This window comes from Gymnoscopelus microlampas (assembly GCF_963454915.1).
Source record: "Gymnoscopelus microlampas genome assembly, chromosome: 19".
In the NCBI taxonomy this organism is placed as follows: Eukaryota; Metazoa; Chordata; class Actinopteri; order Myctophiformes; family Myctophidae; genus Gymnoscopelus; species Gymnoscopelus microlampas.
This window is the reverse complement of record NC_139956.1, coordinates 10,109,920-10,123,295: the sequence shown is the minus strand read 5'-3', so window position 1 is coordinate 10,123,295 and position 13,376 is coordinate 10,109,920. Positions and strand designations below refer to the sequence as shown.

The 13,376-nt window shown below is 41.1% G+C and overlaps 1 protein-coding gene across 1 annotated transcript in view; it reads left to right on the top strand.

Moving 5' to 3' along the window:
* Positions 1-306: 306 nt before the first annotated feature.
* Positions 307-13,376, top strand: part of LOC311034369 (protein Dok-7-like) — a 39,651-nt gene continuing 26,581 nt past the window's right edge. Inside the window, exons 1-4 of the mRNA XM_084042250.1 lie at positions 307-409; positions 533-578; positions 4,379-4,609; positions 8,594-8,794. Of these exons, the coding sequence (XP_083898376.1) occupies positions 356-409; positions 533-578; positions 4,379-4,609; positions 8,594-8,794 (532 nt within the window). The 5' untranslated portion in view covers positions 307-355. The remainder of the gene's footprint in view (positions 410-532; positions 579-4,378; positions 4,610-8,593; positions 8,795-13,376) is intronic.

The following is a 13,376-nucleotide window of genomic DNA, read 5'->3' as shown; positions in this document are numbered from 1 at the left end:
GAAGGAGCCAACATAGCTGGCACTGGAGTAGCTTACTAGTGCCAGTGCTCTGGATGTGTGTGTGTGTGTGTGTGTGTGTGTGTGTGTGGGGGGGGGGGGGGGGGGGTGTGTGTGTATAAAGAAAAAGTACCTCAAAATTCTACTTAAGTACAGTATTTGAGTAAATGTACTTAGTTACTTTACACCACTGCACACACGCACGCGCGCGCGCACACACACACACACACACACACACACACACACACACACACACACACACATAACAGCAGCTATTTTGAAAGTGACCCCTCATTCAAGCACGGGACAGCAGCGACCCTGCAGCTGTCAGGAACTCAGGAACGAACCATGACTGAAGATGACCGATTCGGTCGTCGTGGAGGGATACGTCAAATTCAGAGATGGGAAAAAGGTGTTAATAGCATTCAACATTATTTACGGGACACCACGCCACCCCGAATTACATCATCATCACCGCACATTGATTGATTCATGTTGAAAAGAGTTTGACCGTTGCTTTGTGTGTGTTTGACAGTGGAAGACTAGGTGGGTCGTGCTCCGCAAGCCTTCGCCTGTAGCAGGTACGTTCACAGCATGACATGAGACGCGTTTCTGGAGTATTTTCACTCAATAGTAGACATGCTAGGCTACTAAAGTGGTGGAAAAAGTACTCACATTTTCAATACTGCAATGTAGAAATACTCTGTTACAAGTAAAAGTCCGGAATTCAAAGTTTACTTGAGTAACAATACAAAAGTATTGGTATAAAAATGTACTTAAAGTACCAAAAGTAGGAAGTACTCATTCTGCAGAATGTCCCATTGCACAAGTTTTCAAATGTCTAAAATGTACCAATTGTGTTTCTTTTAAATAGCTGATACAAGCTCACAATCGTCGCGACGCATTGTGAAAATGTCACTCAATTTTGTACTTAAGTAGCCTACAGTAGGCCTACTTGAGTAAATGTACCTAGTTAGGCTACTTTTCACCACTGCATGAAATGAATATTTTGCAACTGCATGTGTGTACAGTGTGTCTTGTTGGGCCTGCCATGATGGTTTCAGGTTCTTTCACACACTGTTTGTTTAGTCCATGATTTGCTCATTAAAATCTATCACTCGTTTATGAATGAGCCATTTGTTGTTTTAAAGCTTTGACATAATGGGACGTTTGTCATGCAAATGTAATTCAGTCGACACTCGGAGGTTTTGGGGAGCATTCTACGTTTGTGTTTTTTTACCTCAGCTAAATTGTTTATAATATTTTGTTTTGAAACTTCCGAATGTGTCACATTATTAATTTGTAATAAACGACCTCCATTTTGTGAGAGCGTTTTGGCATCCAGTTAAAGTGAAGGACACTGAAGCTTTCCAACTCTAAAATTTCAGTTACTCATGTGTCCTGTCGCTCTTATGGGCTTTGCTTCAAGAGCCCAGGGCTTTGATGTTCCTCCATTGTGTAGGATTATGCAACTCTCACTATTAAGACCAATGGAGTGACAATATTGAGTTACACCAGGCTAAATGTTGGTTTCTTTGAGGGTGAAAGTAATGTTCAACAGGTTAGGCCTATATGTGCTTCAAACTTTGATTGTCACTGTTATCACAGCTGTCCATGTTCATACCTCAATTATGTGAGTGTGTGTGTGTGTGTGTGTGTGTGTGTGTGTGTGTGTGTGTGTGTGTGTGCGCGTGCGTGTGTGTGTGAGTATACACTGTTTTGACAGTTGACACTGATTATTTGAAGGTGCCAAAGACAAGAGGACATGGGTCCTATTTAATTTATCAGAAATGGCTCAAGACTGATCTTAGTGGGGATGCCCACAGATTTAAATAGGAAGAAACATATGCTCCCAAAATACCCATATCACCCTGCACAGCAGCCATATTGGAAATTAGAAATAGAGGGTATGCGTGTGACATCATCATCAAACCCGGAAGTTATGCAGGAATGCCTACTGAGTGTCAAAAAAATACTTTCTGGCCTTGACAGCCCATGCATCCAAACAGAAACGTCATATCTGATTGAATTCACTCAATGTGCCATTCACTTTAAGCATGCGCATACCCTCCATAGGGCCTCTTCCTTATCCTTCACAGATAGGCAGCTTACCAATTATACTAATTAAGGCTCTGTTCCATTCTGGTCAAACAGAGCCAGGGTGCTGATATTGTGCATGTTGGCTCACTGGAACCACTGCCACGCCAGTGGGTCTCAAAGTGTGGTCCAGGTACCCTCATGGATCCTTGAGGGGGTTCCAAATGGTCCCTTACGGGCGTATAACTCTGGACCCATTTGTACTGTACTGTAAGAAATTAAGAAAGTTTGAGAACCACTGTGCTACACTAAATGGAACAGAGCCTTAATTTGTATAAATGGTAAGACCTGTGAAGGTAAGGAAGAGGCCCAATTTCTTTCCAATGTGATTGCTGTGCATATTGGTCCATTTTCTACGCTACATTGAGTTAAGTTGTCTTAAGATTTTGCTGTGTAGGCTATTTATCAATTTACAAAATGTTTGAATCTACAGCAACAGTGAAAACAGTCTTCTCCATCCTGAAGGGCCGTTCACGCTGAGCACTATAACTATAACAATAACTATATCGTTCACCATTGTATTTGTTAAAGGTGCAATGACATGGCCCGAAAATATCATATTTGATACTTTACGTCACATGGTCTCTCTGAAAACAGTCTGAAAACAGGGCGGGACATATCACAGATTGATTTGGCATTTGCAGTAGCTCTGCTCTGAGTTTGCCTCTTGCACTCACATCAAATAGACCAGCAAAACTGAGGAAGTGACCTCAACATAATTGTCTTTTATTTGTAAATCTGTGAATTTAAAATATATATTCCCCTTCAAATCTCTCAGTTACTCCAACATCGTTCATGTGAAGTAGTTTGTTAATGCTTATTTATTGAAGTGATAAAAATCGCTATAGTTTGAACGCTGCATGGGTCTCCGGCTCTCCGAGGGGGCTCTCGGCTCTCCTCGGAGCCACTCTGTGTCCCCGCTGGTTGGGGGAGAAATGGAGGTACACGCATGGCTGGGTCGTGACCGTCACAGCTTGTTTCTAAAGAAACTATTCATTATTTTATTCATTTTCGGTCCAATTATAAATGAATGACATTATGGAATATTTCTTTATTTTAACTGTGTTTTGGGGTTCATTCTTGTATTCTCACGGCTCACCGGGGCATGCACTGCAGACTGAGTCTGAGACGAGACCCAGCGAGCCTTTGCTGCTGATGTCAAAGTCTGTTCTACACACAGTGCAACATGAAATTCGTCAATGCAACTTTTTTTTAATGAACTCCAGTTCCTTGCTCATTAAAATAAGTTTTTCTTCTCGGCAATCTGCATCTTTGGTTGATTATCTGCGTTACACAAACAGTAAGCCTAGTAAGCGAGTGAGCGCAGTTTCATTCACAACACAGCTCCCACGGCAGTCACATGTATACAGTACAAGCATGGGAGGCGTTTTCTGTGTGAGTGACTGTTGAGCGAGCCAATAACAAAACAAATCACTTGTAAAAAATAACTCTAGGCTGGCTGCCAGCTGATATTATACCAATGAAACGTGAGAATGACTGTGATATGTAAATGTATGCCAGTAGGCTGACCGCTGCGCAGAGCTGTATTCTATAGCAATGAAACGGGAGATTTAGAGAGACATAAATGACACATACTCTCACAAAAGCCGGACAATTATGCTTCTAGCCAGAGGTTGAGCTGGAAGGAGGACAGCTGGGCCCTAGCAAGAGCCAATGTGTCCCCGCTCTGAGATGCCTTGAGCCCGGACAGAATGTCATGTTTACCCCCCCGGACACCCTCACAATCACTATAGCGATTTTTATCATTTCAATAAATAAGCATAAACAAACTACTTCACATGAACAATGTTGGTGTAACTAAGATATTTGATGGGGGAAATATATTTTATAAATACAGATTTACAAATAAAAGACATTTTCATGTAAAACCATTTCCTGGTTCAGTGGTGCGAGCGAGGGGAGGAAGAGACTAAATGCTTCTCTCTGTGGTGGGTGGGAGGAGCCGTAGAGAGGGGGTTCAATACAGTCGATAAGAGTACATTATAAATGATGAATATAAAATGAAATATACCCCAGGTGCAGCGTGACGTCATCAAAATATTAGCTAATCTGATTAGCCTGAGGTTGATTACCCCTTTTTTTTGGGGATGTCATAGCCACTCTAAAGCTGTGGAGTGGATTCTGCCATCCACTTGACTTAGAACAATTCTTAAGACTATATCTATATAGTTATAGTGCCCGGTGTGAACGGCCCTTGACTCTTGTAGCCTGTCTGGTTCTGCTGGTGTATAAACCTGTCTTCTCTCCTTTCTTACTCTTGCAGACTGTCTGGTTTTGCTGGTGTTTAAAGACAAGTCGGACAAAGCCCAGGGGCACAGGGAGAGGGGCAGCTTCACCTTGGAGGATATCTGCGGGCTGGAGACAGGGCAGTGGTACGAGGGTGTGAGCCACACACTGGCCATCATCTGCCTGGCCCAGGCTACTCTGCTGGGCTTTGACAGCAAAGAGGCTCTGCACGCCTGGGACATACGTATACGATACAGCCTCGGAGAAGGTGAGGTGCTTTAAGTGCATTAAATAGCTAGTTAATTTATCTCTGAGAGTAGTATAGGGTCCATTTTGTTATATTTGTACACTCTCAGAGTTAAATTAACTCTCAGGATTATTTCACCAATGTGACACAACATGTCAGAGTTATCACTCGTACACAGTTTTAGTGTTATTGAAGTCTCGGGTAGCCTGTACAGATCGTCTGGTATGTTTGAATCTGAGATATTATTATTATTAAATGCAGTGCTGGAGAGAACCAACACGTAATTGCAATGTAATTAGTTTTTTACATTTCTGAATTGTTCCCACACAGTTTTAGCCACTACATTGGATTTTCAATGCCATGGAATGTTTCATTTTCAGGTTTCTTCTAAATTCTTTTCATGGACCAAAGAATTCAGGGACAATGTTTCACAAACACCATCTTACCTTGACTCTAATATAGTTCTTGTTAAGAATCACATCTTGCGTACAGTATAAGTGGCCTTGGAATGGTATTACAATTTCTTTTTTAGCAATATGCCAGTAAAGCAATAGGAAAATACATTTTTTGGTAATCATAGAAAAAGTCCTGGGTCCTTTGGAGTGAGTTTTAATTAATTAATTAATCAATATTTCTAAATGTTTTCTGTAAATAGTTTTGACTCTGGGATGTGGATTCTGCATGTTGCTGCTGAGTCTGTTGAAGTTTTTTATTGGACCTAAGGTACCATTGAAACTTTGAGATGCCTCAGCTTGTAGGCATTTCTAATTTAAAAAAGCAATACTTGCAAGCAACATAGCAGCACTGTGATTTCTCCCTTGAGATATTGTCTTTGTCGGGTGGAAATCTTATATGTCCAAAGCTGTTACTTTTCAGGATTCAAATTCAAAAGTAGCAGATCAAAAAGATAAAAAAACTTCGCTTCACACTGCGTTTCGAGCTTGTAGCTCTGTTAGCTGCTATTTTTGATACTTTTGTGTGACACTGTAGTATGATCAAGTAGGGCATTCATTTATGGAAAAACACAAAAAGTTAAGATATGGAAATAAGAGGTTTTTATGCGACAGCAACAATATGCTAATAGCATACTGACAGGGTTAGAACAACTTCTCAATATAAAAGTTAGGGAGATAGCAGTAGTAATAAAAAAAAGTTAAGTTGCACAATAGTAACTGTTTTCAACATGCACATGCCACACTTAACCCCACAGAATCAAACGCCAGAAATGCAACCTAGAGGTGTGTATAGTTGAGACAAACAGCCAGGGTCATACAATAGCTTTGCATTGCTTCGCAGCTCAACTAATCAACCACTTGAACCCCAGCATCCATCCATATTCATGGGAGAACGTTAGCCACAAATAGCAGATCTATAAGCTCACGAACGCAACGCAACGCATCGTGAGCTTGTAGATCAGCTACTCTTGGCGAAGAGACTTGTAGACGGAAAAAAACAGTCCAAGTACAGAGCTAACTCAGGTCCAGTTCACTAGAAGGTTTAAGTGGTTAAGAGCAGAACTACTCATATTCATCTGTGCAATAGTCAGTAGTATACTGACTATACTGGCGTTTTTCCCACTACATTAGTTCTCTCACATATAGCCCTCATTTACAAATACTCACGTTTGAGCCTCTGTGCTCTACTGTTTCTTCTTGCTATCCTTTGTGCCGGATCTTAATGAACTATTACAAATGATGCTCAGCTGTTTCTACAGCCTAGTTGAGATTTATAGAGGTTAATAATCTCTGTGGTTTGGGTCCCTCATGATGTGTGGAGTCGTCCAATTGATATCACGTTGCAGCTGTGCCTCTGTTTGTGCATGTGTGTGTACAGTATGTGTGCACATTCATCTACAGTAAGTCTACTGTAAGTGTACTGTGTGTGACTCAGAGCAGCTACAGTGTGTGTGTGTGTGTGTGTGTGTGTGTGTGTGTGTGTGTGTGTCTGCTTGCATATGCGCTCGTATGGATGTGTGTGTGTGTGTGTGTGTGTGTGTGTGTGTGTGTGTGTGTGTGTGTGTGTGTGTGTGTGTGTGTGTGTGTGTGTGTGTGTGTGTGTGTGTGTGTGTGTGTGTGTGTGTGTGTGTGTGTGTGTGTGTGTGTGTGTGTGTGTGGTCATAACACTGCATGGATTGGAGCCAGGCCCACAGAAATGTCACCTGCCAGCCGATGGACCACGTGCAAATACTTTTGTTATGAACTGTGACACCATATGAATCTCTCTCAAACTGAGTGATGACAAGGCGAGGTTGGGAGACATTTTCTTTTATCACCTGCTACCTCAGTTCCACCAGGCAGGTGTCCTCTCTGAAGCGGCACTGAAAATGACAGAGCCATGTGATGTAGAAGGGTTCTCACAAAATCTGTGGACCAAACATTATTATTCAATACTATTGTAGCCGTTGATGTTGTCATATTTCCTTGAAACCTCTTTAGCAACACATTCGATGATGTTCAGTTCCTCCCCGTCATCTTTATTTACTATCTTCAGACTTATAACACAGGGCAAGAAACAGAGAGAGAGCGGGAGGGAGAGAGAGGGGGACAGGGAAAGAGAGGATTCTGTGGAAATGTTTTTTCAGTGTCTCAATTTTATTAGCGTTCAAGAGAATTTTATATATTGCCCAGCCTGAGTTGTTATGCTGCTGACAACTTTTGGATGAAACTAGACTTTGTCTTAACTGCAAGGGGATGTGCAGCTGCTGACTTAGCTAACAAGCTTGTTAACTTGAAAACCAGTTCTAGCCGGCAAGCGACACGTACTGCAGAGTATCCTACTATCCTACTATCCTACTATAATTCTAATAAGGGCGAGTCTGTCTGTAGTGGTGAGTGAAGTGGTGAGTGAAGCTACCCGGTTCTCCTCAGTGGCTGGAGCAATTGCTCTGATTTTGCACACAGCCATTGACCATTACCATCTGAACTTAACTGTGAAGCCCGTTTTTCAATTTCATCAAATCTCAGCTTCTTATTAGCGTTTATGTGTCAAACAATGGTGGACTCTTGATCAAACTGCGCATGCGTCGCGTCGCGCCTGTGTGTGTCTACAGCGCGGACTTTTTTACCCCCGGTCTCAGTAGCGGGGGGCGGGGCGGGTGTGGGGAGAGACAGGCGAGTTGAGTGAAACGAGTTGGGGAAGCACACTGCACACGCGACAGGACATGCAATAACCCCACGATTGCAACTACTTTCGCCTGCACACTTCACCGGGTATGGTCTAGTGAATATAAATTAAGCTGAGCTCTTAACCCACATGCACACACATGCATGCACGCACGCACGCAGGGCAGGCACACGCATGCATGCACATGCACATGCACACACACACACACGCACTAACAAACAAAGACACAGACACACATTCACTCACACTTTCTCTCTCTCTCTCGCACGCAATCACGCACGCACGTACGCACACACTGTCTCTCTCACACTTTCTCTCTCACACTTTCTCTCTCTCTCTCTCTCTCTCTCTCTCTCTCTCTCTCTCTCTCTACCTCTCTCTCTCACACACACACACTAACACACACACACACACACACACACACACACACACACACACACACACACACACACACACACACACACACACACACACACACACACACACACACACACACACGCACGTGCACACACGACTTCCAGACTCCTAGAACAGCCTTTTTCTTGTGTTGCTCATTAGCAACAGTATTGACTCAATTACCCTGATATTTATGACACGTTTTGATTGATTGCTCTGGGCTTTAGATCTGAGCCTTTTATGTTCCCAGCTCAACTCACTGATCTCATTCTCTGCTCTCAGCTGTTTTTCATGCCTCTTTTTACTGAATTACTGAATCAATGCATGCTGGAGCAATCAGTTTTATGATGAAATAGTGTTCTCTGTCCCTTTATAGTTATATATTTATTGTCTTCATGGGGAGTTTGTTTTGTTTTGATAAAGGCAACGATGTAATTTCCTTTCATTGGAAAATCGTTTCTTCAACTCGTGTGTTTTGTCCCTCAGTTCACAGATTTATTGTTGGAGTGTTACCAGGGACCAAGTTGGAGAGCGGACCTGCAACTCTTCATTTGTGCAACAACCTCCTGGCTCTAGCCAGGGACATCCCTCCTGTTATCACTGGCCATTGGAACCTCCCAGACCTACGCAGATATGGACCTGTACCAAATGGCTTTGTGTTTGAAGGGGGAACACGATGTGGTTACTGTAAGTCAATTCATGTTTATTCCATTAATGTTATTCTACATTTGTTTGTTAACTCTGCGCTACATGGCCACATTTAGAGGCATTTATAAGCCTTTTATTGATCCTCGTGGAGAAATCCAGGAATCATAGCAGCAACAGCAGTAAGAGTGAAACACAGGAGAGGTAACTTATTTTTTATTATTTATTTCCTGTTGATTTTACTATTTGAAGATCCAGATCCGCAAATCCAGTCTGGGGTTTCTTCCTAATAAAAATAACAAACTCAACAGGAAGTTGAAATTTCTATGAAACTTTTATAAATATCGGGTATGGTTCTATATTGTCATTGTCAGAATCAACTTTGTTTGCGTTCGTTTACGAGCCTCTTCACCTTACAATGGATGTCAATGGGGAGCATATTTAGAATTATCAATTTCATTTGTCAATGGAACAATTATTTTTGATTTCCTGCCCACCTTTAGAGTTACATTATGGCAAGGTAACTACATAATGTCACATGAATGTATAAAAGGTGATATGACAATGATGACAAAAGAAAAAGTAGGCGGAAATTGAATGTCACAGATCTTTATTTATACCACACAAGTATTGTAGGCTTTTTAGACTTTAGAAAAGAAAATTCTTCTAAGACCTGGCAACCAGAGGGAAAAAAAAGAAACATCACATCATCCTCATCCACATCATACTCCAAAGTTATTTACATCCAGGTGATTTTCAATCTCCACCCCCTCACAAAACATTTATGTGTGCCATTCCTGAAAGCAGTTCCTGTCTGGGAAGAGGGCCACACGACACTCCAAACACTCCCAGGGGGTAGACTGCTTTGTTTTCCATGTCACTCTGCCTACGTTTTGAGTGCTTCTGTCACGGTTTCTCCCTTGTGAGCTTGTGACGTCACAGAGTGATGTCAGAGCATGACCTCATGACATGGGTATATGGCCACTGTGTGCCTGCCTGGGGGATGCTCTCCTGATGATCTGGCCTCCAGGAGAAGCTGGGGTTTTGGGCCTGCTGTCCTTTTTTGGTCAACAAAAGGAAATTTGATTGAATACACCATTGTAGTCCTTGCAGTTATTGTTCCAAGGTAAATTGATAGTCATGATAAATACATGGCATGCAGACATTATGTGTTGAACCAGTTGTCTTGAGAACATAAGAACTCCCAATGTATTGTCCTACACCAATCAGTTGATGGCTTGTTTAGATGCATTCGATTATCATTATCACATGGCAGCCTGTATTAAAGCAACCGTGGAACATGAAACAGCGACATACTTGCCCATTGGTTCATGAATAATTTATGAAGTGTTGATATATAAACAGTTCATAAGTACTAAAAAGATTAATTGAGAGATAGAGGTAATATTTTAGAATACATTGCAAAAACCATGACAATTATTTCATGCTCCAGTTGCCCAAGTTTAAGGACAATCACTTTTAGTTTCAATTTGTAAAATGCAGTCTTGTGGTTCATGCACTCAGATGATTCAGTACAGTACAATGATTATGTAGCCCTATGATTCATTTTCTGCATTTCTACTTTTCTTTGAAAGCATTTTCTCATTTTGGAGGTTGAATTTATCATGCCTTCACAGGACATTTTCTCTAGAGTTGTGTTCTTTCTCTGCGTAACTTCTTTCCAACTGCACTTCTCAAGGCAGAGAACATAATGTGTCAATATCAGGATTAGAGGAATGAACTCAGTCACTGTTTGTCTCACTTCTCTCTGCTCGTTGAGCTGGTCTCCCCCAGGCGGTCACAACCAGAGTTCTATGAAACATTAATCCATTAAGACCGGGAACGCATCTGTGTCATTTTAAGATTTCTTTGGCTATTCAAAAATAGCAGATATACAAGCTCATTGCGCGGCGCCGTGAATATTTGTGCAAATCTTTGAATATATATATATATATATATATATATATATATATATATATATATATATATATATATATATATATATATGTTTTAAAGCAATATTATTTTACTCCAATCTGTGCTTCTGGGGGTCCCTGGAACAACATATTTTGAGATGGGGGTCTGTTGCAAAATACATTTAATTTTGGGGGTCCTTGACATGAAAAAGCACCACTGATATAGCAACATACTCTCAAAATGTTTTGTTCCAGGGACCCCCAGAAGCCAAAGCAAAGATTTGAGTTACAAATGTTCGCTTTAAAAATATATGTATAAGATTTTGTGAGCTATGAGCTTGTATATCTGCTATTTTTGAATAGCCAAATAAATCTTAAAATGACACAGATGCGTTCCCGGATTGAATGGGTTAAAGTGAGTCTTGAGATGCATTTGTAGTTACATCAATGTGGGGTTTGTTTCCTCGGACTGGAGATGTCTGAACACATCTCTTGTGGGGTGAAATGCTAAGCTGGCTGCTGGGAAATTGTTCGGTTCCCCTTTAGCATTTGCTGTGGAGGACTTGAAGGAGAACGACGATCACACTCGTTAGACACAAACTCCAGTGGAGTACTGGTGCAGTACTACACACACGTCAGCCCCCGGCTTATGTTACCCGTCAGAGCAGCGAGTGTGGGACTGCAACAAGGTATATAGCACAGTGGTGGAAAAAGTACTCAAATGTTTTACTTAAGTAAAATTGTCAATACTGCAATGCAGAAGTACTCTGTTACAAGTAAAAGTCTCGGAATTCAAAATGTACTTGAGTAAAAGTACAAAAGTATTGGTATCAAAATGTACTTAAAGTACCAAAAGTAAAAGTACTCATTATGCAGAATATCCCATTTCAAGTTTTCAAATGTATAACAATCTTTTGAAAATAGCAGATCTACAAGCTCTCAATCCGTCGCGATGCGACGCATTGTGAGCTTGTAGATCGGCTATTTTCAAATGGCTGAAATGTATATAGGGCTGAAGTGGTTAATGTATGTTTTGTAATAATAATACAAATCTACAAAGTAACTATAGTAACTCAAGTTTTCAAATAAACGTAGCGGAGTAAAAGTAAAAATGTTGGATCCGAGATAGTAGTGGAGTAGAAGTAAAAGTATTGGAAATTGGAAACACTCAAGTAAAGTACAAATACCTCAAAATTGTTCTTAATAAGTACAGTACTTAAGTACATGTACTTAGTTACTTTCCACCACTGCACAGTTTACATGTTGGAATAGATATGAAATCATTAAAGGGAAGATGAGCGCATGCATGTCAACACCTTGAGTGGACGGAGACAGGCACGACAACTTCGACAAGAGTGCCAGATTGCCGCGGACATCACAGGGATGTGGATACACGATGACCCCTCTGGAAATATGAGACTCAAGAATGTGACTTGTGATTTATTTAGCTTGAATTGGCCGTCGGCTTTGAGATGCAGCTCAATATTAACCACTTTAACCCCCGAGATCCCTATTTTGGGCATGTCATTCAAGTTGAAAATTGTACTAAATGTTCCACATTTTATATAGAATAGGGTTTATATAAAATAGGGCTTACGTTGTTAACAGGGCCATTCCATTTAATGTAAAATAGCAACAAGTAATATAAATAAATGAATTAACAGGTCCTCTTTTCCAGAACAGGGAATAATGTGTGCGTGATATGTGCACTGCCCATGAAGACACCTCTCGATCTTTGTGAGTCTTGAAGGGCGCGCATTCCTGGGATACGTAATCCCAGCACAGTTTATCCACAGCACATGGAGGACTGAGGGGACAGTGTTACTGGACCTCTGGCTTCTGGTTAATGTATCAGCACTAGCAAGGTGGCTTAATAGCGTCGGTATTCTACAATGTAATGATACCTGCATTAGTTTGACCTCCATTATCTCCATTTACTTCCACAAAAACCCATTCAGACATTGGATGGCTCCACGACACAGGGCCCCACAAGAACAGTCCAACTGTTTCCTGTAGGATTTAAGAGCACTCTTTCATATCCAAGTGTGGTGGTGCCCTTAGCCACGTAAATCCTCTATTCTTAGTGAAACAGACCTGAGTTTCAACTGTACTTGGTCTGCTGTTGTTTCCTTCTGCCACACCCAATCTCTTTGCCAGAAATAGCAGATCTACAGTACTACAAGCTTTTAGACAGCTATTTCTGGCGAATGTTCCCCCCCCAGAATAAGGGGATTATAGGGTTTAAGTGGTTGATTACGAGATGGTGTTGTTAATCATGAGATTCTACCTATACTTTGTAAAAAAAATAAAAAATAAAGAAGGCAAAACTTACCGCCCTCCTGCAGAAATTAGATTTAATTTACCAACTGCATGAGTCACTCGATTTTTGGAAATGTCGTCACTGCTCCCATTGACGCATTTTGAGAACCTGTTTTTTAATCAATTGCAATTACTTTTAACAAGCGTTGCTGTCGCTTGTTTTGACGTCAAGGGTCTCTACATCGATGCAGTCCCGTGGTTTGAATAAAGGCTGAATAATGTGTTATTTTGTAGAAATTAAAATCATTAACTATCATTCAATATCTCAAAAAGTTGAACCAGTACTGCTGTAGCTATCCTTCAAAAATGAAGTGCTTATAATTTCTTTCCTTATTTTGGAGTCAAACTGACATTTCCAATGAATCACAGTGCAGATAGCGAGTCTGTCA